Source organism: Octopus sinensis, linkage group LG18 (assembly GCF_006345805.1).
Source record: "Octopus sinensis linkage group LG18, ASM634580v1, whole genome shotgun sequence".
Lineage (NCBI taxonomy): Eukaryota > Metazoa > Mollusca > Cephalopoda > Octopoda > Octopodidae > Octopus > Octopus sinensis.
The window spans coordinates 30392075-30418963 of NC_043014.1; the positions used below are offsets into that span (position 1 = coordinate 30392075).

Below are 26889 nucleotides of genomic sequence, written 5' to 3' on the forward strand. Positions count from 1 at the left end.
AATATTGATATCAGGATTGACGGCAATCTTACACACATCACGTCACTCACTGATGAACTTTCAAGGCAGAAACAACCCCAGCATAATTTGAACTGATAAATCATCATCATCATTTAACATCCATTTTCCATGTTGGCATGGGTTAGATGATTTGATCAGATCTGGTAAGGCCATGGTTTCTATGGATTGATGCCCTTCCTAACACCAACCACTCCACAGAATAAACTAGGTGCTTTTTATGTGGCACCAGCACCGGTATCAATTCTGCTGTAGTGGACGGACGGATCTTCTTGAGTACAGCAATGTGCTAGATATCTCAGTCCATAACTAAATTAAGTGGTTTGTCCATCATTCCACTGATTCTTTCATTCACAGCTCTCCTTTCCACACTCATTATCATATTTTGTTTTAACAGAAGTCAGTGAAGGAGAAGGTGCAGACCCCACTCTCAGATTGATGCCCAACTTGAAGATCTAAAGGCCAATTTTTGCAGTAAAAAACAATGGTGAGTAGTGAATGATTGCAATCTGATGCAAAATTGACCTCAGCAGGATTTGAATTCAGCAAAAACGAGGTCCAGTCAAGCTTTCTCCCACAACTTATCTTCTAATACCCATTCCTTCATCAATCTTCTAACTACAGTGTTACTCACCCAGGTGCTGTCAATGATATCATTGTCCTCCAACACTAAGGTGTAGAGCTGGCAGGGTCGTTAGCACACCAGACAAAATGCTTAGTGGAATTTCATCCAGCTTTATGTTCCAAGTTCAAATTTGCCTTTCATTCTTTTGGGGTTGATGTAATCGACTTAACCCCTCTCTCAAAATTACTGGTCTTGTGCCAAAATTTGAAACCATTTGGTGATACATAAAAGGCACTTGTGCCAGTGACAAGTAGAAGGCACCCATGCCAGTGACACATAGAAGTCACCAACTACACTTTATGAAGTGGTTGGCATTAGGAAGGGCATCCAGCTGTAGAACCTAAGCCAAAACAGATGAGAGCCTGGTGCAACTCTCCAGCTTACCAATCCCAATCAAACCATCTAACCTGTATTAGCATGGAGAGCAGATGCAAAGTGACAATGATGATGATGATGATATCATCTAACACTTCACATTGTATCTCTATTACTGTCCCTTATCACCTCCTCTTCATCTATGACCCACTCCTATTTCCTTCACTTCCCCCCAAACCAATATTCAATTTATCCATCAATTTCCATCTGTAGTCATCTGTCACACTCTTTCCATACTCTTGCAAGCTAACCTGTCCACCAACTTTTTTTGTTTCTCTATCCCTTTTCTCTCTTTCATATTCACCTTCTACCTTGAGGGTATGCCCTCACCACCTCTCTCTCTCTCTCTCTCTTGCACACTCTCTTTCCAACTGGGAGAGTCATGTACTCTCCTCTTCAGCAAGACATCTTTTTATTCCCTCTATCATACTTTCACTTCCTTCAATAATACCTTATTCAGTCAAGGGTGTCTTGTCATGCAAACACTTGGTACTAATGAAGAAAGTGCCTTGCACACTCTAATACATTCATTGGCATTAGAAAAAATATCCATTTGTAGAAACCATGCAAAGCAGTCATTGAAGTTTGGTGCAGTTCGCTGACTCATTAGTACCTGTTGAACTGTCCCACCTGTACAATATGGAAAATAGACATCATCAATGATGATGATGAATGCAAAGGGTCATAACTACAGTATTTTGACAACTTATAAGGGGCACATATAAAAAGTATCCCATAAAATCTTCCTGTGTCTTATCAATACAAGGCCAGGATTTAAGTTACTGGCAAGCAGTGGCACAAGAAAGAGTTTCTGAAACTTGAGGTGAACATTATAAGCTATTAGATATGGTAAATACCACAAGGAATCTTAGCTATCAGTCTACTTATTTCTCCAATTCACTATTAATAATAATTCATCATATAAATATATATAAACCATCATCATCATCAATTAATATATTTATATATATATATATATATATACTCTTACTCTTTTACTTGTTTCAGTAATTTGAGTGCGGCCATGCTGGAGCACCGCCTTTAGTCGGGAAATTGCCCCCAGGACTCATTCTTTTGGTCTCTTTTGCCGAACCGCTAAGTTGCGGGGACGTAAATACACCACCATCAGTTGTCAAGCAAAGTGGGGGGGGACAAACATTATACACACACACATACATATATATATATATACATATATACGACGGGCTTCTTTCAGTTTCCGTCTACCAAATCCACTCACAAGGCTTTGGTCAGCCCGAGGCTATAGTAGAAGACACTAGCACCCAAAGTGCCACGCAGTGGGACTGAACCCAGAACCATAAATATATATATATATAAATATGTGGTCTGATGAATAAGTATCCAGACTGTTGCCATAGTAACAAAGCTAAAACACATAGATTGAAGCCGCTTGGCACAGATTGACCTTGAACTCTGCTGTGCATGTGCACTAAGTTTTAATGTTCTAGCTCACTTCCACTGTTTACATTTGGGAGACTCACAACCAGTAGAACTGAGAAAAACATTGCAGATATGCATGCAGCAGCAAGGGGAAATCATTGACTCACCATCTGTGATTTATCAGGGAATATGCAGATTAGTTACGGTTCAGTTCAGTCCACAATCACTGAAGATTTGGGTATCAGAAATGTGTCTGCGAAGTTTGTGCCAAAACTGCTTTCAGCTGACCAAAAAGACACACGGGTTCCAGTTGCACAAGATCTCCTTGATTGTGTCAAGAATGATGAAAACTTATAGAAAACTTTGTGTAGGCCTCTGAGCAGGTATCACCAAGCTTTTGACAAAATTTGATGCAGATTCTCTGCTCATCTTTCTCTGTCATGGTCAATGTGATGATCACACGCTACACACCTCCCTTCCAAGCACTGCTGTAAACAACAGCAGTGAGCTAGAATGTTAAAACTTAGAGTGCATGCACAGCAGAGTTCAAGGTCAATCTGTGCTAAGTGGCTTTATTCTGTGCTTTAGCTTCACTACTATGACAACAGTCCAGATACTTATAGACATATATATATATTTATATATATATATATATATATATATATCATCATCATCATCATCGTTTAACGTCCGTTTTCCGCGCTAGCACGGGTTGGACGGTTCAACCGGGGTCTGGGAAGCCTGGGGCTGCTCCAGGCTCCAGTCTGATCTGGCAGAGTTGTTGTGTTGTAAGAAGCTTGCTTCCAAACCACATATGGCTCTATCTTCATTTCCACTGTCTGGAACCTTGGTCAAGTGTCTTCTACTATAGCCTCGGGCCCAACAAAGCCTTGTGAATGAATTTGGTAGATAGAAGCTGAAAGAAGCCTCTTTTGTGTGTGTGTATATGTGTGTACATGTCTGTTTGTCTTCCACCAACTCCTGACAGCCAATGTTGGTGTGTTTATGTCCCCATAACTTAGTGGTTTGGCAAAAGGACAGAATAAGTACCAGGCTTAAAAAATAAGAAATACGGGAATTGATTCATTCAACTAAAAATTCTTCAAAGTGGTGCCCCAACATGGCCATAGTCCAACTAAAACAAATAGAAGGCACATATATATATATATATATATATATATATATATATATATATATATATACCCTATATATATCCAATTGTTCAAAGTACTCACCTTCTTCAGTTGGTTGATAATTTTCATCAAATGTTTCTTCGAGGATAATTTGGTTTTGAGTGGACATTTTGACGCAAATTTACAAAAAAAAAAAAAAGTCCAACAATGTCTGTTATAAAAAATACCTAAAATAAAAGAATAATAAAAAGAAATTACAACTATTACTTTTGCCATGGGTGTTGTTATTGTTGTGGTAGCTACTGGTGAAAAAAAAATGTATTTCTAAGATTACATGTAGAAGTAACTACAACACTCACAAACAATTAACAGAAGCTTTATTCAATGCACATAGTGTTTTCTATGTTGCTCTTTTGACAAAAACAGCAACAATTATGCACAGGGAGAGACATACTACTGAGATCTATTGGTATACCAATTGTGGTTGGCCCATCACAACTAGAAAATAGTCACTTTTCATTCATGACAACAAATTCTGTGCCTTCTATCTGCCAACAGCTGATGATGGAATGAGAATGGAAACATCATGTAGCAATCTCATGATTCTGGGGTTACCACCAAAAACCACTATCATATAGGGTTCAATAAGAAGGTTCTAGAAAGCTGAATTATGTGCGGGCTTGACACTGATTGGTCAGTGATACTACTGTGACTTAGTTGTGATGTCTATTTAGCTATTTAGTGATTTGGTTTCAAATCCACTACAAGTAGCCTCCTCCTAGTTCTGCATGAAATGTAAGAGAATGTCATATAAAAAGAGAAAGAATGACCAACAGATGTACAAAAAGAAAAAGAAGGAAAAGTTGTGGTGCACCTGAGCACTTTATACAATAATTTCATTATTATTATTATTATTATTATTATTATTATACATTGAATACTAAAAAGTTGAGGAATTTTATTTTAATTTACTTTTGTTTCCCATCTCTTTCTGACTCCTGTCTAGCACTTCCTCCCCATCAATGACAATTTACTTTTATATCATACACACATACACAAATGACACAGTTCACCACTAGCCACTGTTGAAGCCCCTATACTGTTACTTGACTCGCTAGAAATAGCAGCAAAATCTAACACAAGCCACACCCTGCCATCTTAACCCTTTAGCATTTAAACTGACCACATCAGATTCAGATATCCTACCTATGTTATGTTCAAACTGGCTAGATCCAGCCTTTCACACCTACCCTACTATGTCATTTTAATAAATTAAAAAAATAAATAATCACATCATCAAAATCTTGAAGCTACAAGATAATGCATGATTAATCATATTTGATTTTCAAGACATGGCGACCTGGCAGCTGGAGTCTTAGAGTAGCTGTCCACCGAAGTTCCATATAATATGGGAATGAAAAAGGAAAAGGAGGAAAATACAATGTTACTAAAACAAAGACACATTCACAAGTAGACAAACAAATGGTTTGATTAGGGTATAATCAATTTGGCGAGGAAACTAAAGAGAAAATATTACGACGATGACCACCACAGATCTACAATGGAAGAATTCACCACGTGTAGTTGAGGGTAAAAGAAATCGTTGAACGACAGTAAGTACGTCCAAAATTTATAAAGCAGTGACATACATACATACATAGATACTTGTAGCACACATGTATATACGTGCAGAGTGAAAATAAATCACACTATTTAATGTGACGGACTACACTGCAAAAAAATCAAAAATTTCATTTCTGTTTACAAACTTTCTCCGTGTCTATACGCACAAATACTTTTATGTATACACACGCAATATTTAAGAAAAAAAGGAATATACACAAAAAAGAACGAAACATGTGTATATACACACGCAATATTTAAGAACAAGGAATATACACAAAAAAGAACGAATCAAAAACAAATATTTTATATTTTACTTTTATCGTATTGTTGTTTACATTTTCTGTCTCTACGGATGACCAGAACCAACAGAATCGCCATGGTGAAATCCATAGCGGCGTGCGATAAGACTGGTCGCTGCTCTAAAATAGAACACTGCCCAGAAAATCACACCTGCCACATCTGTACGGAACCCGAAAATACGTTCCGTAATCGCTGGGTCGAATGTGGGACATGTCTCATCTCTGTCTGCCTCCAATGTGCCACGGACTTTCAGAAGATCCCAGGCCAAAAAAGAGCCATCATAATGCTATGATGGATAGACTCTGGAAGATGGTTCAGCTTAAATCTTGGACTTTTCAGTGTCAGGCCTGCGTGCCTCCACAACCGACGATTGTGTCTCCCCCTGCCACTCCCGTGGAGGAGGCGGAACAGCACAGCAGCAACAACAAAATCAACCACAACCAGAGCAGCAGCAACAACAACAGCAGCAGCAACAACAAAATCAACCACAACCAGAGCAGCAGCAACAACAAAATCAACCACAACCAGAGCAGCAGCAACAACAACATCAACAACAACAACAGCAACAACAAAATCAACCACAACCAGAGCAACAGCAGCAACAACAACAACACCAATTGACCAGTGCGGTTCTTGCAGAACTGCAACAATCGATCTGTGCTTTAAAAGGGGAAGTAGCAGGAATAAAAGCAACCATTCAGGTTGGACTCCACAATGAGGGGTCTTATCGGAATGCTCTGCTAAAGAACCTCCCTGTACCTGTACCTCTTGTCGCATTTAAGACCGCGGATTCTGCCACCCATGAAGTCATTGCCATTGGGGTGCCAGAAGACATGGCTGATCTTCAGGCTTTTGCTGCCAACTCAGCCAAAGACCTAGGCTGCGTTCCCCCAATGGGTGCTATCCGCCTTGGACGACCTGGCCCAAAACCTAGGCTCATCAAGTTGTCTTTTACGGACCCCACTGAGGCAACCTCTTACCATCTGGCCTCAGTTAAAGCTGGGCGGGAAAATCGGACCACCTTCCGAACACGCCCAGGCTTACCGTCCGATGTACGCCCGAAGCTACGTGTAGTGGCTTCCCTGAATAGGAACTCAGCTCTACAGGAAAGCTTCAGTCTTCGGGAAGATGGACAAATCTGGAGATTTGTCAAGACTGCTGAAACGTGGAAGAGAGATACCAGCTGGTCTGAGTGCTCTCTACCCACAATAACTAAAAAGACTACAGCAACTCAGGGAAACTAAGCCAGAACAACCTGCCATCCTCTACACACCATCATAAACTGCGAGCAGGGTACAAATTGTTGTCCTTAAATGCTCGCAGTTTATGCAACAAAATACATTTGTTCAACGCCTACGTCAGAAGTGTTGACCCTGACTTCATCACTGTCACGGAAACATGGGCGCATTCCTTACTCTGTGATGGGGTTTTCAACATTACGGGGTACAACCTCTTCCGTAAGGACCGCACTAACCGCCGTGGTGGTGGTGTGATGGTCTACGTTCGTTCAAATTTTTTGGTAATTCCTTGTGCCGATTTGAACGAATCACAAGAAGTTTTTTTTCTGTGACGTGCGTATGACCATGTCAACACTCCTGCTTGGCGTTGTTTATCGTCCCCCAAGTTACCATCGGGACACACAGCTTTGCAATGTCCTCCGAGCTGCTGCCAGGAAAACAGCCACTTATGTGTTTATTGCAGGCGATTTCAATCATCCTGAGATCGATTGGGAGACCTTCCATTGGCCACAGAGTGCAAACGATTTTGTTGAGCTTGTGCTGGACTCAAACTGGTCACAAGTAGTCACCTCTCCAACAAGAGGCGACAACACCTTGGACCTGCTCTTCACCACAACTCCTGAAGCGGTTATCAATTGCACTACGGAGGAACCTCTAGGTGACTCTGATCATGCTATGATCATCGCCAATCTGGCTCTTGCGGGCAACAAAAACCTGAACCATCTCCAATCTGCTTCCTTCGATTGGAAGAGAGCAGATTGGAACCTGTACCACACTGAACTACAGCACCCAAACTGGCGTGAATTCTACAACTCTGGAGATGTGAATACTATACTCCAGAGTATCCTGGACTCAATATGGGCAGCATGTGCAGCATCAGTGCCACGTAAACAAAAAAGAAGAACCGCCCCAAAAGGGCAATTTGGGAAACTTCAGCGGTCCGACTTGCCAGGAGGGAACGTCGGACTGCTGAACGGGAATACAGGTTGCATAAATCAGACACCAACAGAAGAAGCGGAATAAATCCTCCAACCATCTCAAGCAAGTGACAAAAAAAGCAGTGCTTGAATTTGAACAGTGCATAGCAGCCAATCCTGACAGCAAGGTTTTCTGGAAATATGTGCACTCAAAGCAGAGACCTCACTCTCCAGTGGGCCCTCTTCGCAACCCTCACACAAACCAGATCACTGACGACCCCAAGGAATGCGCAGAACTCATTGCCGAGTGCTATGCAAACATATTCACTGTTGAAAGTCAAAATGTACCATCTTCACCATCACTAACAGCAAACTCCATAACAACTATGGAATTTACACCTGCAATGCTGCGACGTCACCTTCAAAATAAGCGCAACTATGCCTCCCCTGGTCTCGATGGAGTTACATACCTGCTTCTCAAACGTGGCAGGCACTTCCTTTTACACCAGCTTTCTATTTTCTTCCAGTACTGTCTCAACAATGGTGCTACTCCGGAGCAGTGGAAAACTGCCAGTGTCATTCCTCTGTTCAAAAAGGGCGACCGCACATCACCTGTCAACTATCGCCCAGTCAGTCTCACTAGCTGTATTGCAAAACTGATGGAATCGTGTGTCAGAGAAACACTCTGGAACTTCTGGAGCTCTCACAGTCTCATCCGACCCTCACAATATGGATTTGTCCCTAACTCCAGCTGCAGTGACCAGCTTGTCGAGTTCCTTGAGGACATTACTCAGATTACTGACAGTGGCTCATGGGTGGATGTTGTCTACCTTGACTTTGCTAAGGCTTTCAACTCTGTGCCACACAAAAGGCTTATGGTGAAACTCTCTGCAATGGGTGTGGGGGATGACCATTTTAACTGGTTGAAATCCTTCATCCTCAGCCGAAAGGAGGTAGTCACAGTTCTAGGACAGCACTCTACACCATATGAGATGTCATCGGGTGTACCACAGGGATCTGTCCTTGGCCCCCTCTTGTTTGTGGCATACATTAACGACATAGATGCCAATTTAAAGAATGCCACAGTATTGAAATATGCAGACGACATCAAGCTGTACCTTGAAATCAAGAGGACAGATCCTGATGTCTACAACTCTTTCCTGCAATCAGACCTAGACACAATGCAGCAATGGATCACAGACTGGCAACTGAAACTGGCTGTGGACAAGTGTACCACCATGCATTTTGGGAGAAAAAACCCTGCGTTCACATACTCCCTCCACAACACTGATATCAAGAAATCCTCTTGCGAGCGTGACCTAGGCATCACTGTCAGCAGTGATCTGCGTTGGTCAAAGCATATCTCTAAGATTGTCAGGAAGGCCGAGGGTGTCTTGGCATCACTCAGCAGGTCTTTTGTTAGCCGCTCTCCAGCCATCTATTTAAAACTGTATACAGCTATGGTACGACCACACTTGGAATTCGCATCATCAGTTTGGAACCCCTATCTTGCACAGAACATTGACCTCCTGGAATCTGTCCAGAGACGTGCAACCATCAGACACCTACCATATTCTGAGCGCCTTGTTTCCCTGGGCATGGATTCACTGAAGCTCCGGCGTTTGGCGACGGACTTGGTAAACACCCACAAAGTTATCAACCACCTCACCAACAACAACACTGAACACCTTTTTGATCTCCATGTGTCTAACACACGTGGACATGCCTACAAAGTCAGAAAACAATACAGCTCCCATGACTTTCGGAAACATTTTTTCACGCTCAGAGTTGCTGAAGCATGGAATAAACTGCCTGCGTCAGTTGTTGACTGCCATGACACTGCATCTTTTAAGGCCCTCATGCTTTCCGAAATCCGCCGAAACTTCACCTGATTATATATACACTTTAGATGAGTTGTAGTGCACCTGAGCACTGTACACAATTATTATTATTATTATTATTATTATTATTAATTCAAAACAATGTGAATAAATAAGGATTACATTTGATAGAGAAATCTGAATGTGGAAGGATTAAAAATAGGATATGAACAATAATGTAGTCTGAATATACCAAAAAGATAATCACAAATGGAAAGCCTTGGTTCATAAGTCTGCTAGATCAGGGCTGACCCAGGTCTAAACAGCAATAACAGCACAATTCCCCAATTCCTTAACCCTTTAGCATTTAAACTGGCCATATCTGGCCCAAATATTCTACATGTTTTATATTCAACTGACCATATCTGGTCCAAATATTCTATCTGTTTTATATTCAACTGGCCATATCTGGTCCAAATATAATACCTGTTTTATATTCAACTGGCCAGATGCGATCTCTCATACCTAACCAACAATGTCATTCTAAAAATAAACAATCACATCATTGAAGTCTCGAAGCTACAAAATAATGCATGATTAATTCAAAGCAATATGAATATAAAAGCATTACATTTGAAAGAGTAATCTGAATACTGAAGGGTTAACCCTTTTGTTACCAACTCAGCTGAAACTGGCTCTGGCTCTGAATACAAATGTCTTGTTTTCAAAAGTTCTGAATTAAAATCTGTCACAAAATTCAGTCACAATTTATGTTCCTAACACTGGCTGAATGATAACCAAGTTATTTTACTAAATTCTATGTTATATTTTAAGTAATTGGAAGAAACACAGAGCATCTCAAAATAAATACAGTAACGAAAGGGTTAAACTTATATTTTTGCTGTTGTACATCAATTTCCTTAAGCATCATGGGTAGGATGCTTTTTGTTTTATTGCTAGAGTAGTTAAAACAGCTAAATAGCTACTTGTGATATGATATAATTAAACAACAGAGCCTTTATTTAGTCACTAGAGTTAAGTTCTTTTAAATCACCTTAATAGAAATGAAAAGGCACATTGAGCAGGTCGTAGCTATATGAAGAGAGATAACTGTCACAGATAGAAATGCCTCTGATTAATAGGTCTGCTTGTATCAGAGCTAACCACTTTTGAAGAAGAACAACACTGGAGGGACATGCTTATGAGAATCAAACTGAGGTAAACAGAGCTATGTGACTTATCCAGGAATACAACACATTTGCTATAGTAAGATTTGAACTGATGGCAGTGTAGGTACTATTCTGTACCTTAATTTCACATGCAGTGCAGCAGCTCTAATTTATATGCTGCTTCTAAACTTAAAGTTCAGTCCATGATATGCAAGGTGTTTGGGCTGCATTTGACAGTTTACATAAAGGGCAAAAAAAAAAAAAAAAAAAGCAATATCCCATCCAAAAATAAAAGTATTTTTAAAAAATCAAAAATATCAACAAGATTATGGCTGGGAGATGACAGTTAACTCAGAGTAGCTTCCCTCAACTTCCACCATAGCCTCAAGACAGCTCCAGAACCTGGCACATGAGAGCCCCCCCACTGTGCCCTGGGAAGATATTTGAACACCTCCTTCATCTTGGCCCCTAGCTTCACCTTGATGATGCAGGCAGAGTGGTTGATGTCTTTCTCAACCACATCCCACATATTGTAATCCAAGGGATTACAATTGAGGGAATTAAGAGGTCAGAAGTTGGGGCTGGTGAAGTCATAGCAATTCTCTGACAACCACTTTTGACTCTTCCCAGAGGATGGCAAGGAGCCAAATCCTGCTACCACACATATGGCCTCCCAGCAAGAACCCTCTCCAACCAGGATTTGACCACAGTCTCTAGCAGCTTTACATAGCTGTCTGAATTGAGCCTAAGGCCCTGTTCAAAGACATGGAGGTAGCAAGACATCACCCTCACTGGAGACACACCCAAAGACCATCACAATTATGGGGAACTTGGTTTTTATGATGTCTGTGTCACATCTTACAGCCTTTACAATGTTCACGAATCATCATGACAAAGGTAACTTTTTTCCAAACTCAAATGGCTTCCAGTTCAGCATGTCAGCAAACCTTTTCTCAACTACAACTTTAATCTTTATACTCTCTCCAATGCCACTGACTATTCACCAACACATGAAACTGTTCCTGGAGAAAGGAGACATAAAAAAATTGTCAAATCTAGCCTGAATACCCTGTGTATATATGACCCACTCTCAGCTCATTGGCAACCTAATCAAACAAGACCATCATCACATCCACAGTTGCTGCTGCAACAGCTTTGTTCACACATGTACATAAAATACTCATGTGAAACTGAGAGTACCAGCTGAATTATTATGATAGAACAGAAATAAAGGTATTGTAGAAGTGTCAGTCCCTTTTTACATTTTATATTCAAATCTCACTAGAGCCAACAGTGCTTTTCAGCTCTCTGGAGGTTATCATCATCATCATCGTTTAATGTCCGCTTTCCATGCTAGCATGTGTTGGACAGTTCGACTGGGGTCTGGGAAGCCAGGAGGCGGTGCCAGGCTCCAGTCTGATCTGGCAGTGTTTCTACAGCTGGATGCCCTTCCTAATGCCAACCACTCCGTGAGTGTAGTGGGTGCTTTTTACGTACCAGGCAAGGCTGGCAACGATTGGTTGGTGCTTTTTACGTGCCACCGGTACAGAGGCCAGTTGGGGCAGTGCTGGCAACGGCCACGTTCGGATGGTTCTTTTACATGCCAAAAAATCAATCAAAAGCCAAACCCAGCCTTTCATGGGTTTATTAATATTAAGATAAATGCTGTGATTCTTTTTTTTAAGGTGGTGAGGTGGCAGAATCATTAGCACACTGGGCAAAATGCTTAGTGGTATTCTGTCTATATTTACATTCTGAGTTCAAATTCTGTCGAGGTCAACTTTGCCTTTCATTCTTTCAAGCTTGATAAAATAAGTGCCAGTTGAGTACTGGGATTGCCGAAATCAATTTATGCTCTCCTCAAAAATTGATGGCCTTGTGCCTAAATCTGAAACTAATATTAAAATAAATATTATCATATTTATATTTTGGATAAACAGCTTTACAAAATGATGACAGTTTGTCCAGGAATGTGAATCCACTCAGAACTGTTGTGTTCAAGACATCCAGAAGATGATTCAAGTTGAGCTTAATAAAAATGCACAAAATAATATACAAATTTAGAACCTAAAATAAAGTTTGATTGACATTTTTGTTTTTATTCTGGGAAAACATGCTTTTTCTCAAAATACTGTCCTAATTTATTTAAGTATTGTAAAGGAATTTTTTTTTCTAGCTAGAAACTATTTTCCACTATCTATTATACAGTATTTGGGGGTACAGAACAGTTGTAACTTTCTATCTACAGACTAAAGGGTCCAATTAAAAAAAAAAAAAAGGTGTGTAACCTTTGACCTCCTTCAAAAATATTCTTCTGTGCAATATTTCACAATACTTCAGGGACAAAAGTGCAAAACTGCAGCCCACAAGTTTGAACACTGCCCAGGCCTTCTGAATTAAGCATTCCCGCTATTACCATCCTGTCTTTTTAGGGTTAATTAGGACTGCATCATCCAATATCTTTTACTTTCTCAAGTTGTGATTCGAAAGAAATTTAGCTTCTTCTTCTAGCTGGTAGAACGACCATGTGTACAGCAGTGTTTCTCAACCATTTTTTCTTATGGTTATGAGGGTCCAATCTTTAAAAAATCCTATTATATTTTCATAATTAAATATTGTAAGGAATTGTATAAAAAAAATTAAAATATTTTGTCTATTATAGATGTATAACCAATTTGTTGATACACATTTTAATAACAAAATCGCATATGGACCCTTGTTGAGAACCAGACATAGAGGTTCCTTTGGTTTAAATCAATACACTAAGGTCAATTTCATCCTTACTCTTTCCGGAGAGAACTGGGATGGTACTCCATGAAAAGGAATTTAATACAAACTGAAGAGTGAACGAACATCACTGAAGTAAAGCTGTCGGACAGCTAAACCTGCAACTAATAATCGATTCCTGAATATACATCCATTTCTTGTTTACTTGCATCACAAATATCATTTCATCCATTTCTCCCTAATCAGTATATAGCTATGTAGTGAACCCACGATCCACTAGAAATCCTCTCCCGCTCCAACTAAACGACTCAATTGTTCACAAAATGCATGCTGTAAACAAAATAAACCAATATAGAACGAGTAATTGAGGGAACTACTGAAAATAGCAGCCAAATAGCCTCTAAAACACATTACCGTCTTTAAAAAAATGATATATTGGATGATGCCGGTATCTGTAAAAAAGATGATTTTAGTAGGAAGAACAACGAGCTGGCGAGGAGCTTTCTATGTAGTCACTCAGTCTGCTAGAAACAGCACTAAATCTCCCTCAAACTATATCCTATCCTTTTAGAATACTTCATGATGGATAATGTTGCCCTGTTCCCTGTACATGGAATGCCTTTGATAACAAGTCTATTTGATCAAGACTACTTGGGGCTAAACAACAAAATGCATTATGTAACTATAAACATATAAGCTTTTAATTAAAAAATCAGAAGAAAACAAAGAAGAGGCAAACTTAAGGGGCTGTAGTGATGATAAAACTGCCGATTTATACCGTATAGACGTCAAGAAATTTATTGTAGGTCGTAATTTCACTGTCAACAGGTATTCATTATCAATTCACCTGTTGGTAGCCTAACAACTGTCGTGTTGATTAGTCAATCGGCTTTGCAGAGAATCAATAACGTTTGACAAACTGATTAAGTAATGAGGGTGACTGCAGAAGAAAGAACCAAATAGATGCTTTACAAAATACGGGTTTACTGGTGTGTTAACAATGTTTTGTTTCGGGGGTATACTGTATCTATGGATTTTATCCAACACTACGTAATAGACAGGTGTAAACACAACTGAAAAATATAAATACACCCCTACCACCATAATTATATAATAACTGGTGTATTTTTCTAAACAGAAACATATCAATGTTTTTGTTTAATACTCATACACGATACATACATACATGCATACCATATATACATACATACATACATACATACCATACATACATACATACATACCATACATAATATATATACATTAAGGTAAACAAACAGAAAGACTGTGGAAGAAAAAAAATACTAGAAAAGCAAGAGAGTGAGATAGAAAGAAAAAAAAACGAGAGAAGTGTGACTGTGTTGCTATTGTATCAGTTAAAGTTATTATATCAAATCAAAAGTAGTTGCCTTACCTTGAAATACTTGTTTTTAACTGCCCGTTTCCCAAGGTTTTTGGACGCCAACAAGTATTCCGCAACTCAGCTACAGGTGAATTGAATGAAATGAACGTTAATAGCAAAAAGTGGAATGGCCGAGCTGAAAAGCGAAATATTTTTGTTTTCATTTTATAGTTCATGTTTTAATATGAATGCCTATACGTGTACGTACATGCCCGCACCCAATCACATACACACACACGTCTGATATATATATATATATATATTATATATATATATATATATATATATATATATATATATATATATATATATATATATATATGTATGTATGTATGTATATATATATATACATATATATATATATATATACATGCTCTCCTCAGTATATTTGGGAACTTCAACGTAGTCACTCAATCTGTTAGAAATAGCGACTAAATTTCCCTCAAATCATATCTGTTTTAAAAAAGAAATAACACATCTTAGACATCATGTTTGAAAATAAGAATGGTTATGGATGGGGGGTTTTCATTGCAGGCCTGCATATTCAGAGTTCACCAAGTGCTAAACCACAACATCAACAATATTGTACAGCAGGTATTCTGACTTAGCTCTCTTAGATTAGGAACAACTACTTTGATGTAGGCCAGGACATATATATCATAGACTTGGAACCAAAAGAGCTTTTTGAGAAATTTGACACTATGGATCTTACATCCAACTCAAACACAATGGAATGCATAAGGAACTGTTAAAGTGGCTTCAAATCTACCTTGAGGGGCAAAACATCAAAATCACCCAATCTGAGTTAACACCCATCACTCCATCAACCCATAAGACTCAATAAGGTGGGCCATTATTGTTCTTAATCTTCATAGATGAATTGGTCAGCACTTGTGAAGATGAGCGGTACCAGTACATTGACGACACCACGCTGACTGCAATGACAGGTGTCCGTCGGTGTAAGAGAGCTATGCGACAACTACTAAGTTGACAGGAGAAAGCAATGCGACAATAGTAAAGTTGGCAGGAGAAATGAATGCGACACTAGGTAGCTGAATCGGAGGCCTTGTCAGTATCAAAGCCTATGCAGACGATAGGAAAGCATCATTCGATATATCAAAAGGCAAAATAATGTCTATCAAGGGAAACGGTTCCATCAAACTTTGCAATGCACTTTAGGAATTGCAGATAGCCTATGAGAAATGCAGTTTGACATTCTGAGCAGAACCATCGGAAGAAGGCTGCTATAGACAAATCAATATGTAATACAGCAGCACAGAAACTTGGAGTGATAGGGGAAACCATTTACAAAAGTCTAAATTCGAAGTAATCTGGGTTATTATGTTAGATGAATGTCTCATATAACATGCTCAATCAGCTATTTATTATACATAAAATAATAATAAAAAGGATAATTGTAGTTAATGGAACTGATGTTGCGAAAAAAAATCATTATCAACACTCTACAACATAGGAGACTGGTTGCTACGGCAACAGTTCCCGACAAAATGTAGTCAAGCCACGGCCCATCACTGCAGTATAACAGATACCGTTTTATGGCTGCATTCGCTTCTCAGAACCCGATGTCAAGACCCAGATTCTGCACAGGAGCTTTCGACATTCGATTATCATATGAGCTATCTCTGCCGATGAGATGCAAGCTTCGAAAGGTCAAATGCACGAACTCAGTTGATATCGCCCTTGCTATCGGAAATGCAATGAACCAATGACTCTTCCACTGAAAAGCTGTAGCCAACATTCAGGTTGTAATGGAGACATGCGCTATTGCAGCACGTCGTTGCATCCATCATTTGTCGATATTTGCTCGAGGTGTCCCGGACAACCCTCCGAGCAGTGTCCCAGTCAGTCCCCATCTCTGATAGATACTTCCTCATCCGTTGTGAACCTGTGGCATGTGGCTGACCAACACGAGCTGTCACCTCAGCCGTATCCACGGAGAAGAGAACAGATACACAGGGTGGAACTCGGGAAATCGAGCAACACGATCAGCGTAACCAACAATACATGACATAAAATATATGTAGAAGGCACAGATATATATTTTGCTGGTGCTAATTCGAAATATCAAAAAAAAAAACGAAAGAAATATTCCCTAAGGTTTTCTCACAATTTTATGTTAAAACTAGCAGTATCGCCCGGCGTTGCTCGGGTTTGTTTCGACCCGCTGGAATTGTAATTTTGAAAAGTAAAAATTTTGTGAACATTTTTCTGGTCGAAATACACCGAAGAGTGGCGACACAGCAGTGAAAAAATCGTAAAAAATAGGGATTTTCATAGAAAAAAGCGTCTTTTTGATGTAAATAATTTTTGGTGTTAACATGGTCCGATTTGAATTTTATGTTCTACGGAAGGAAGAGCAACCCTTCTTCTACCATACTCTCAATTTTGGTCAACTTGCGCCGCAGGGTCTCGGAGGAGATAGTGTTAGTTGAAGGTTACCATTCTAGGTGCCTGAGTAACAACCTCGCGGATTTACAGATAAATGAATTAATTACTATTTTACAGAATAAAATTAAATAATTCTTGAAAATTAATTAATATTAATATTTTTTGAACAAAATAAATAATTTTTAAAACTTAAATAATAATTTTTTTTACACAAACGCGAACGGGGAAAAGGGGGTGGCGAATTCGATTTACATACCTAAATTTTTTCTTTTTCATGACATTGTAGCAAAATAGTAGTGAATTATATAAATACCAGCAGTACATTTTTTTTCAACCTCGTCTCATATTTGCCCCTTTCAATTTAAACAAAGTCTTAATTAAGCAATTACGGCAGCTTAGCAATGGTTTCAATACAGGCGTGACATCTGTATCTCAATTGTTCAAAACCCTTCGAATTTTTTCGCACGTGATGATATCATAGTGAAAACTTTCAATTACGCGCGCTTAGAAGTACGCTCGCAAATTAATACTACCAAAATTTTGAAGTTCGCGCTCCGCTTGTGTGTGTGTGTGTGCGTGCTTTAGGTGTACGTAGGTATGTGCTTTTGTGTGTGTGTGTGTCACTGAAGCCATACATACATATATACATACATAACCTCTCTCTCTCTTTTCTCTCTCAGTCACTCACTACAAAAAGTGAATAAAAAAAGTTCAGTTATTTCTGTCTTTCACTCTGTCTGTCTCTTTACACACACTAACAAAAGCACTTCACTTACACACCACACTTTCTGTGTCGCACAACCCATCAAACACACACACACACACACTCACACACACACACACACACTCACGCACGCACACATGTACATCAATGCTTTCGGAGTGAAATGTTAAAATATTGAGTTTTCTCGAATTTTGTCTTAATTGGGGGTGAAATTGAAAGAAATATATTATGGCATAACCGAATGGAGTACTTTAAAAAATCTTAGGTAAACTCTAATTGAAGAAATTGTGTGAGGAGTAAATCGTTATGTATTTATTTGTTTCTGTTTGCTGTGTTTTTTTATTTTTTGAGTAGTGGTTTAAATACTTTCAGTTTAGTCTTCCTCAAATCACTCTGTCGCTATTTACTTTCATTTTATTCGTTGCACACTGTGTGTGTGCGTGTGCGTGTGGTGTAAACCACATTAAGAAAAGCATTTGACATACACACCAGAATGTGAGTTTTCTGTAAATTTTGCTTAATTGGAGTTTAAATTTTAAAAACTGGACCTGGCATGACCCGATGCATTCTACTCTTAAAAATGCTAGGTAAATTGTAATTGAAGAAATCCTATATTGTAGATTTCTATAAGTTACAAAGGGGGGCAGATAAAATCTGCCTTTTATAATAAGAGATATATCATAATTTGTAGGTAAATCCGCAACGGGTACGACAAAATGAAACTAATAAAAAGTAATTTGATACTTTATTTAGCAAAATAAAATGGCTCAAATGTAATTGAAAGGTAAGGAAATAGATCTTTACAAGATTACCATTCATTTTTTGGATTCAGCACCTCAGAATCTCTTCTTTTACTCTCGGAAACTACACCTGCTACTCTTTCGCTTGTGAGCAATTGATGAACATTCACGATGCATCATCCAAAAATAATCGGCCATCATATATCTTCACTGATATCTTCTTTCCAACTCCTTTACGTCTTAATAAAACTTTTTCTCCTGCTCGTCACTCACATCCATCAAATTTTCTGCAAAGTTACCCAAATGGACGTGTAAGAAATGAACTTTAAAACTCATTTTATATCCTAAGGCCTTGTAACGGCAGATATTGATTAGGTACACATTATTATGATATGTTGTGGTCAGCTGGTGTGACGATAATTATTTTGTTGTTATAATTGCATGTTGTAAGATGTGAAAGATGAACAATGCATGAAGTTTTAAGGAAATATTTATTTACAAATACCTTGCCTCGACGAGCAGGTTTTGATACATCCAAAAGCATGCGAAGTAAAGTTTGAGTTTGGGTTCTCTTCATTGTTTAGTAGTAATTGCTGAGACAGATAGAATGATATTGTAAGAGAACAGAATTAGAGCTAGAGAGAATTGTAGGGTGTTGTCTCACAGTTGCTTTCTTCCTCTGACTAAAGTTGGTCAGCCAGACCTCGTTGAGTCGTCACGACTGTAACGAACTCCGTTGAGTCATCACGACTGTGACGAACTGATTTTTACTTGGGATGTTCTTGCTTTTTATAACTATCCAGAAGGATAGATATATCATTGAAAACAATAGATTTGTTGGTGGTCTTGTTATCTTTATGCTAGCTTTTGGTAAAGTAGAAGAGGTTAGAAAGGGTCAAGTAGTGAAGACTTTATTTCGGCCTAGCTAAAGGCATCTGGAAAATGTAAAACTGCTGTCACAGAAAAACCATTGTTCCACCGTGGGAAAAGTTCTGTTGCAGTGTTAATTTAAATTTGGCTATGGTGGATCGTATCCACTTCATGAATGCAAGATTCACTACAGCCTCGAAATTTTCCAGCATTCTTCTCATCATGTATTTGTTGTTTGGATCCAAGAAGTTCTTCATCATATCTTTAAAACTAATCCATGCATATTTTTCAGAATCACTAAGAGAGTTTTCAAAATATTTATTCTTGACGAGTTTCCTTTCTTTCCTCAATGCTTGCGGGTGTCTAAAGCAACAGTGATGCAGACACATCTCAGAGTAGCTGAAGCGGTCTAAACGTTACCAGATGCTTGTTTTTCAGAATTACACCTATTACTTATACTGATATAGTCTATTTAAATACGGCAATTAATAGTAATAATAAAAGACCAAAGTCAAATTTGGGCATAATGGTAAAATGCGATGATCAATTTTGTGAAGAAACTGTTCGTGATAGGATAATTTCTTTGTAATTTTTAAAATCAGCTGGTAAAAAATGATCAATTTCATCCAATACATGTGTAATATTTCGTTAGGCAGATTGCCATGACTGATTTCGTGATATGCCCGAAAATGATGGGATAGTCACAGATCAAATATGGCTTTAGTCTAGGCAGTAATATTTACGAATAGCAGAATAGTCGTTGCCATAAGCTATGAAAAGCCAAAATAAACTATTCACTTCTAATAAGCACCATAAGTTTATTATTGAAATTATTTGCCTTTATGATATACACGTATTGATTTCGCAGTCGGCCAAAATTGAAAGCAAAAATAAAAACTTGAGGTTTATTGTACAGATCATTGTATGTGAATGACTGAGCAAGCAAGCCGCTTGAAGTTATTTATACGTAGTTCTGTTCTGCAAAATACCAGCAAACCAGGAAATTCATTGATCAGACCCTTTGTTATTCTCAGACATTTTCTGAATTCTATTGACCTGATTTTTGCCGACGCAGACGATTGCTAATAATTAAATAAATAAATAATGGAAGGACGCACATGATAATGTAGTCCTAGATACACTGTGTCAGAAAATGGAGTGGTAGTAGCTGGAATGATTTGATCATAATTCTACTTGATTATGACTGACCTTGGCCAAAATAATTTTTAAAATACTTCCAGATTCTTCGATCAATTGTATTTTCCCTCTGACTTTTATAAATTTACACTTTTCGATGTCTTCAGTTTCAGTGTTTCCATTCATAGATCTTAGAAAGGACAATTTATAATAAATTTGATGAGATAAATAAAGTAGAGAATAAAATGGTTTTGATCGTTGGTCTGTGACGAAGGCTAAAATTGACGACATGGGCGTCAGGAACCTCTTGTGATTGTAATGGCCTACATAGATTATGGTACTCCTTACACTAATCACTTTACACTGACAATAAAAGACTGCATGTTCTTTGATTTTGTTTTTGATTTGGTCTAATCGACAAAGGTATCCGATAATTTTTTTAAATGAAGATATTGGGAAACTTCTCTGAGGTGTTTTCAACATGACTACGGTATAGTTGAATGTGGGTTGATATACTTAATGTAATGAGCGAAAAATGTAAGTCAATTGAAATTACACAAGTAATGAGAAGTATTAAGAACACTTTTCGTCAACAACAACAAAAAAAGCAAGGGAGAATATTCAGAAATTTAAATTGATAAAAAATAAATGGTGATATGCAGTAAGAATTGAATCTGATCATTAGCGGTTAAGGTTACAACTCCAGATATACTTCAGTCTTATTAGACCTCCTCAGCGCATTATAGACTAACGCCTATTTACCAGATCTGAGATTGACTGAGAAAATATAGTTTTGTGTGAAAATTTTTCATGATAAAGCAATTTAAGATAGAGGCAATGGAAAATGTTCCAAGGATAGCGTCTGAATGACGAAAATAATAGTTATATCAAAAGTCATTTCCTGTCAACAATAGTTAACGAAAACCTTTGGACTGAATATTTTGTTTTCGAAACATGAATAGAGATACCAAATTACATCAGATGCCTTTGAAAAGAAACTGAAAATGTGTCGCTTTTCTTTGATTCAGAATACATTTTCTAAATCTGTGACAGTTCGCTTTTAAAAGCATGTGTAACTAAATAATATTTCAGCAACACCCTTTGACTGGTAAACAGGACTCTCTAGAAGTGCAGTCCTTTATTCACCGATTAATTTCACACTCCAAGTGACAGACCCCAATAACGAGTTCTTAACTCGATGCCGTGGGGTTACTCTCTGTCCCTCTCAACAAAGGATTGGGGATTTTTTCTCCCTTCTTTCGTTTTGATATTCGTTCTGAGTATAATTAACATCACAACGAAATCACAACATATAAAAACGTAACAAACAAAACAATTTTAAAAGAAAAGTAGAAAGAATTGAATCCTCTAATATATCGTCAACTCTATCATTTGGTCTCTTGATATTATGTACCTCATTGTTCAGTGTATCTATCTATCTCTCTAGTAGAGCCTGTCAGACTTACTTCATATCTTTATTAACATTTTATTTGTTATTTATTCATGCCGGTAACAGCATCTGTCTATTTTCTTCCCGTAGTAATTGTATGTCTTATTGTCGCCCTATTTCTCTTTCACTTCGTTAAGCACCTCCTGTCACTTTATCGTTCGTTCCTCCCAGCTCCCTCTTTTCCAATTTCGAAACACACACAGATAAATGAATAAACATATTACAGCCGATATATAGCAACATACACAACTACGCTCATGACAACACTTTTCATGTCAAAAGTTTGACATGTTAGAATATCAAACAAAATACCTGATAGTATTTATTTCGACTCTTTACGCTCTGAGTTCTAATTCTGTTGTTACCTAAATGACTTTAACCCCTTACCCAACAATTATTTTGAAAATAAATGTATTTTTTCAGACATATTTTTTAATTGTTTTAATTCAAACAGATTTTGGCGAGTCTATCATTTGACGAGTTAACTCGTCAGAGATAGAAAAAAAACGATTTCGGTCAAAACGCATATATTCGTTTCTGCCGGGTAAGGGGTTAATAAGAGATTAGAGCTTCAAGTGGGAAGGTTGCATTATTGCCCTGATGTTACAACATAATTTAATACATGACTGTAGTAACTTAGACATGCAAAACATAACCCTACTGATTACCAAGATTCGGTTGCTTAATAAAAATTCACTGACCAACATTCTCAACCACTTGCTCACAGGCACACCGTTTGTGTCTCTTCCTCATTCTAAAGCAACTACTATGGCTACTGCACTTCTGAATTGGATATTCGCAATACCCGTACGGTTGCTACACTTGTCTGTTCTTTTATCGTCTCCATTGTGATTCATTTCCTAAATCAATCACTCAACACTTCGTTTGACCATTCATCCTTGGAGACTGAACCCCTTGAAATTCCTTCTCTACCCAATTTTTTTTCCACGGATGTCAAATTACGGAAGTTCAACCTGAACATCCACCACATCTGTTTCATCAGCTTGGGAGGAACCTGTAAGAAGGGGACGGGATACCCTTTCCCTTCTGACCCATTTCAAGACCTCTTCATAAACTTGATCAAATGACATCAATTATTCAAGGTTCGGTAGTTATTTTGTAAGTTTTACATTCCATATTGAGTAACAATGTCACTCTTCAGTAAATTCTCTTAACACTCTGTAATCCATGAAACGTATTCACAATAAATTATAAACTTTTTCTGACATAGACATAAAGTCATAAATTTGGGGGAAGGGCAACAGTCGGTTATATCGATCCTCACTTTTGACTGGTATCTAATCGCCCCCGGAAGGATGAAAGCCAAAGCTGAACTCAGCAAGGTTTGAACACTGAATTTAAAAGCCGCGACGAATACCGTTAGGTATTTTGTTCAACGTTCTCCCAGTTCTGCACCCCATAATCAAATATGAGAATTACTGTTGTAAAGCATTTCATAAGACTAACACAAGACGTTTAAAGTTGAGAAATGAAGTTCCAGCTCCTCCTTCACTTCATTTTTGTTTCTTGTTCACCACCATAACCTATTTAAAGACTTTAAAACTTTTTTTCATTTGTCATGATGCCAACCACTTTTCTCTTTGAATTCAAATAAATTTGATGCTTTTAATCATCAACTCAGTTTTATCTGTCCACCGCTATGTGAAAATAATAAATGGTTCTCTTGGTGAATAGTACTCTAGTTGTTCGATCGACAGAACTATCAAGTTAGTGTGTTATTGTGAAGGTGTCTGAGTATTTCACCAGCAGATAATACCGCGATCGATATGTCACACTTGATAAATTCTCGGGTGACGATCTATTTCTGTCCGATGTGATGTCCAGTTCGAACATTCCAGACAGTCACATGAATGCTTGTCTTCGGCGTTAAAAGATACTTGCTTCGGTCAATCACCCATTTTTCACCAGCTCCCTGGCTCCCCAGTACTGACGCATCGGCTGCCCAGGATGCCTTGGCATGAACGAATAAACGTTGTGCAGTTTCTTGCGAAACAAATAGAGGAAGACCTGAAGTCGCAACGCCTTGACCTCGAACATGCTAAGGCCAGCACCATGGATCGGAAAGCATGGAATAACATCATCGCCAGAGTCCGTTATCCAGCGTCCACCACAACAGCATATTGGTTGATAGGGCAGCCTCCTCCGGTCGTCAGCTAGGGATTAGAAGAAGATTCCACCAGTACTACTCTATGTATGACAAGACTGGATCCTTTAAGTTACAAAAGTATATCAGGGACAAGCTTTTCTTTTTTTCATTTTTATTTGTGATGAATGTTGTTGGTTTCCAGTGCCCCAATCAGTGGTTCACTGCATTTCCGATTACGAGTGACAAGAGATATTTGTATACTCGACTTTTCAAAGGACTGATTCTCGTTGAACCAGATGGTTCCTTTGTAGTTAGTTCCAAATTCCGATAGTCGAGTGCCGAAAGTTATCTGGCCTATGTTAAGGTCGTTTTATGTCCGAAAGAGAATAATTGGAAGAGCTACCGTGCTATATATTGGTCGGAATCTGAAGTGCTTCTTAGAGATGAGTTGGTTGTTAGAAGACACTTATCTAAAAAGCCTCATAATGATAAAACAAACTTCTTGAACATTCGAGCATACTTCGCGCGCGAACGGTTATTACGAACTCTTCAACTTCCATACCCAGATCATAAATAGTGATTTGTACCTTAGTAATTGTTAAGAGAGCACGCACTATCTTCATGATTTCTTTTGCATTGGGGATTTAATGCCGATTGATCGTCAGTATTTGGGACGTTACACTTATGTTCGGCAAATATAACAGAAGTACTTTAACCTCACGTTAACTCGAATTAATAGCCTTTTTAGAAGTACCATTATCATTATATTATCTATTGCACCTCTTTCTCTTTTAAGAGGGTAGGAGATGATCTAAGGAAAATCCGGCCAGTGTTTATTTCAAGTTGAACAATTACACTGAGGCTCTCTCATTGCTGCAACTTGATAATGTAACTAAGTGTTCAAGAAATAATCCAGAAATGTTGGATTAGGTTGAGGGAGGGGTCTTCAGACAAAAAAAAAATGTGGCTGTGTGGTAAGAAGCTTGCTTCCGATATAGTATTTGCTAGTTGGATTGTTGGTTTTGCGAGTAACACACGCGGTTTTTTTTTTCTGTCTTAGCGGTGCGACGTTTTCCCTCTTGTTTAATGGAGGGATGTCGGGTGAGAAGTTGCGAAAATTTGAATTATTCTTCTTCAGATTGTGAACTATCCTTCTTCAAACTTTGTGTCGTCTGAGGAAGAAATGGTGGAGTGTTTGAAGAGGATTGATGAAGCAATGGAGACGAAAAATTATGCAGAGGCGACGAAGGAAAGAAGCGAAGACATGAGGCTGGAGGATATAAGCAAATTCAAGGAACTGATTAAAAGGGAGGAGAAAGAAGTGAAGATGTTCCCCACCAAAGAAGTGTTAAAAGAGAAAAATGAGAAAACCATAATTTACAGAACATACTTGATGGCAGCCAGGAAGATTGAAGCCATGACGACGGCTCAAGTAGAAAAGGTTCTTAAACCAATCTGGCAAGAACTTTCCTACCTATCCAGAAGAACAAAATTTGGAACAGTGGAAGTGCGGTTTCGGGAGGCAGCTACTGCCAAGCTGCACTCAGCAACACATTTGAGAACTGATGAAGTGGTGCTTCTACCCGTATACCTTGGGAGACGTGCCTCCAGGGTTAGGGTAGAATACATACCCCCAGAAGTGGATGCAGCCTGTCTGGTAGCTGTCATACTGCTAGGCATGGAGGAGAAGGTGGTGGTCCTTCAGGCCACCAGAACACCCCACAGGAACTGGCAAGGACAAAGCCTCGATATGGTGGTACAAGTTGCCGTGGAAGATATCGAAAATATGGTAGTGACAATGACGGTCGGAGACGCAACACTGAAAGTGAGAGTGGAAGGAAGGATTCCGCGGTACTATAAATGTGGCCTACAAGGCCATATTAGAGCGGATTGTCCTCCACCACCATGAAGGCGAAGGAGAGACAAGAGGATGAGAAAGTAGTGGCTAGTGCTCCACTACCCGTGGAGGTTGAGGAAAAGGAGAGTGAAGCGGCACCACGGATAAAGACCAGTACCAGCGTCGAAGAAGAGGAGATGGACAACGAATGGGAAAAAGAGAAGAGAAAAAAGGCATACGCTGTAAAGGACGACCCCCATCCCATACCCACCAAGCGCCCAACCACTCCCTACAGCCCCCTCCATGCCCTACCTGACATAAACACAAGCACAAACACACAGGGACCCCAGATTTCCCCGCCCTAGCCCTTGGAAAAATATGTTATAATGTACAGTGGACACAATGAAATAGACTCCTAGGACAGTGTTATAAAAGTGGATGTATCAGGAGTGAAAGGGTTGCCCGAGTACCTTCGTTGTGCAGTGGCAGACCCAGCATATATATATCATGAGGAAAACCATGACTGTGAGTGCTGGGTCAAGAAATTGGACACCAGCTCAATACCTAAGCAAGTAAGTGTTTATGATATTTTAAAGAAGCACAATGTAAACATCCTTCGGGGGAATAATCAGCTGTCGCTAATAATTGTGTTATAAACTAGGTTTAAAAAACAAAAAAAAAAACCTTGTATTAACAGGTTCAATGAAGTCGCTCGGAGGCGGGACCGAACGGCTTCATTTCATCTTTCATTATATTTAATTCATCCATTCCATTGGTTTTTTTTTTTTGTCCCCACCTTGTGAGTGGATTGAGAGTAGGACAGAAGTCCCCTAGGACAAAAGCCTCTCGGACAAAAACCCCATA

At 38.8% G+C, this 26889-nt stretch overlaps 1 protein-coding gene and 1 long non-coding RNA gene across 2 annotated transcripts in view; one reads left to right on the top strand and one right to left on the bottom strand.

The window, feature by feature from the left end:
- The window catches only part of LOC115221228 (centrosomal protein of 164 kDa-like), a 108914-nt gene extending 93197 nt beyond the window's left edge, over positions 1–15717 (bottom strand). Inside the window, exons 1-3 of the mRNA XM_036510833.1 lie at positions 15521–15717; positions 14764–14833; positions 3655–3779 (exon numbers count right to left, since the gene is read on the bottom strand). Coding sequence (XP_036366726.1) covers positions 3655–3721 — 67 coding nt within the window. The 5' untranslated portion in view covers positions 3722–3779; positions 14764–14833; positions 15521–15717. The remainder of the gene's footprint in view (positions 1–3654; positions 3780–14763; positions 14834–15520) is intronic.
- LOC118766957 lies at positions 3432–18641 on the top strand. Its single transcript, XR_005002871.1, has 3 exons — positions 3432–3443; positions 14726–14730; positions 18558–18641. It is a non-coding gene; the product is annotated as an uncharacterized LOC118766957 (long non-coding RNA).
- Positions 18642–26889: the final 8248 nt, after the last annotated feature.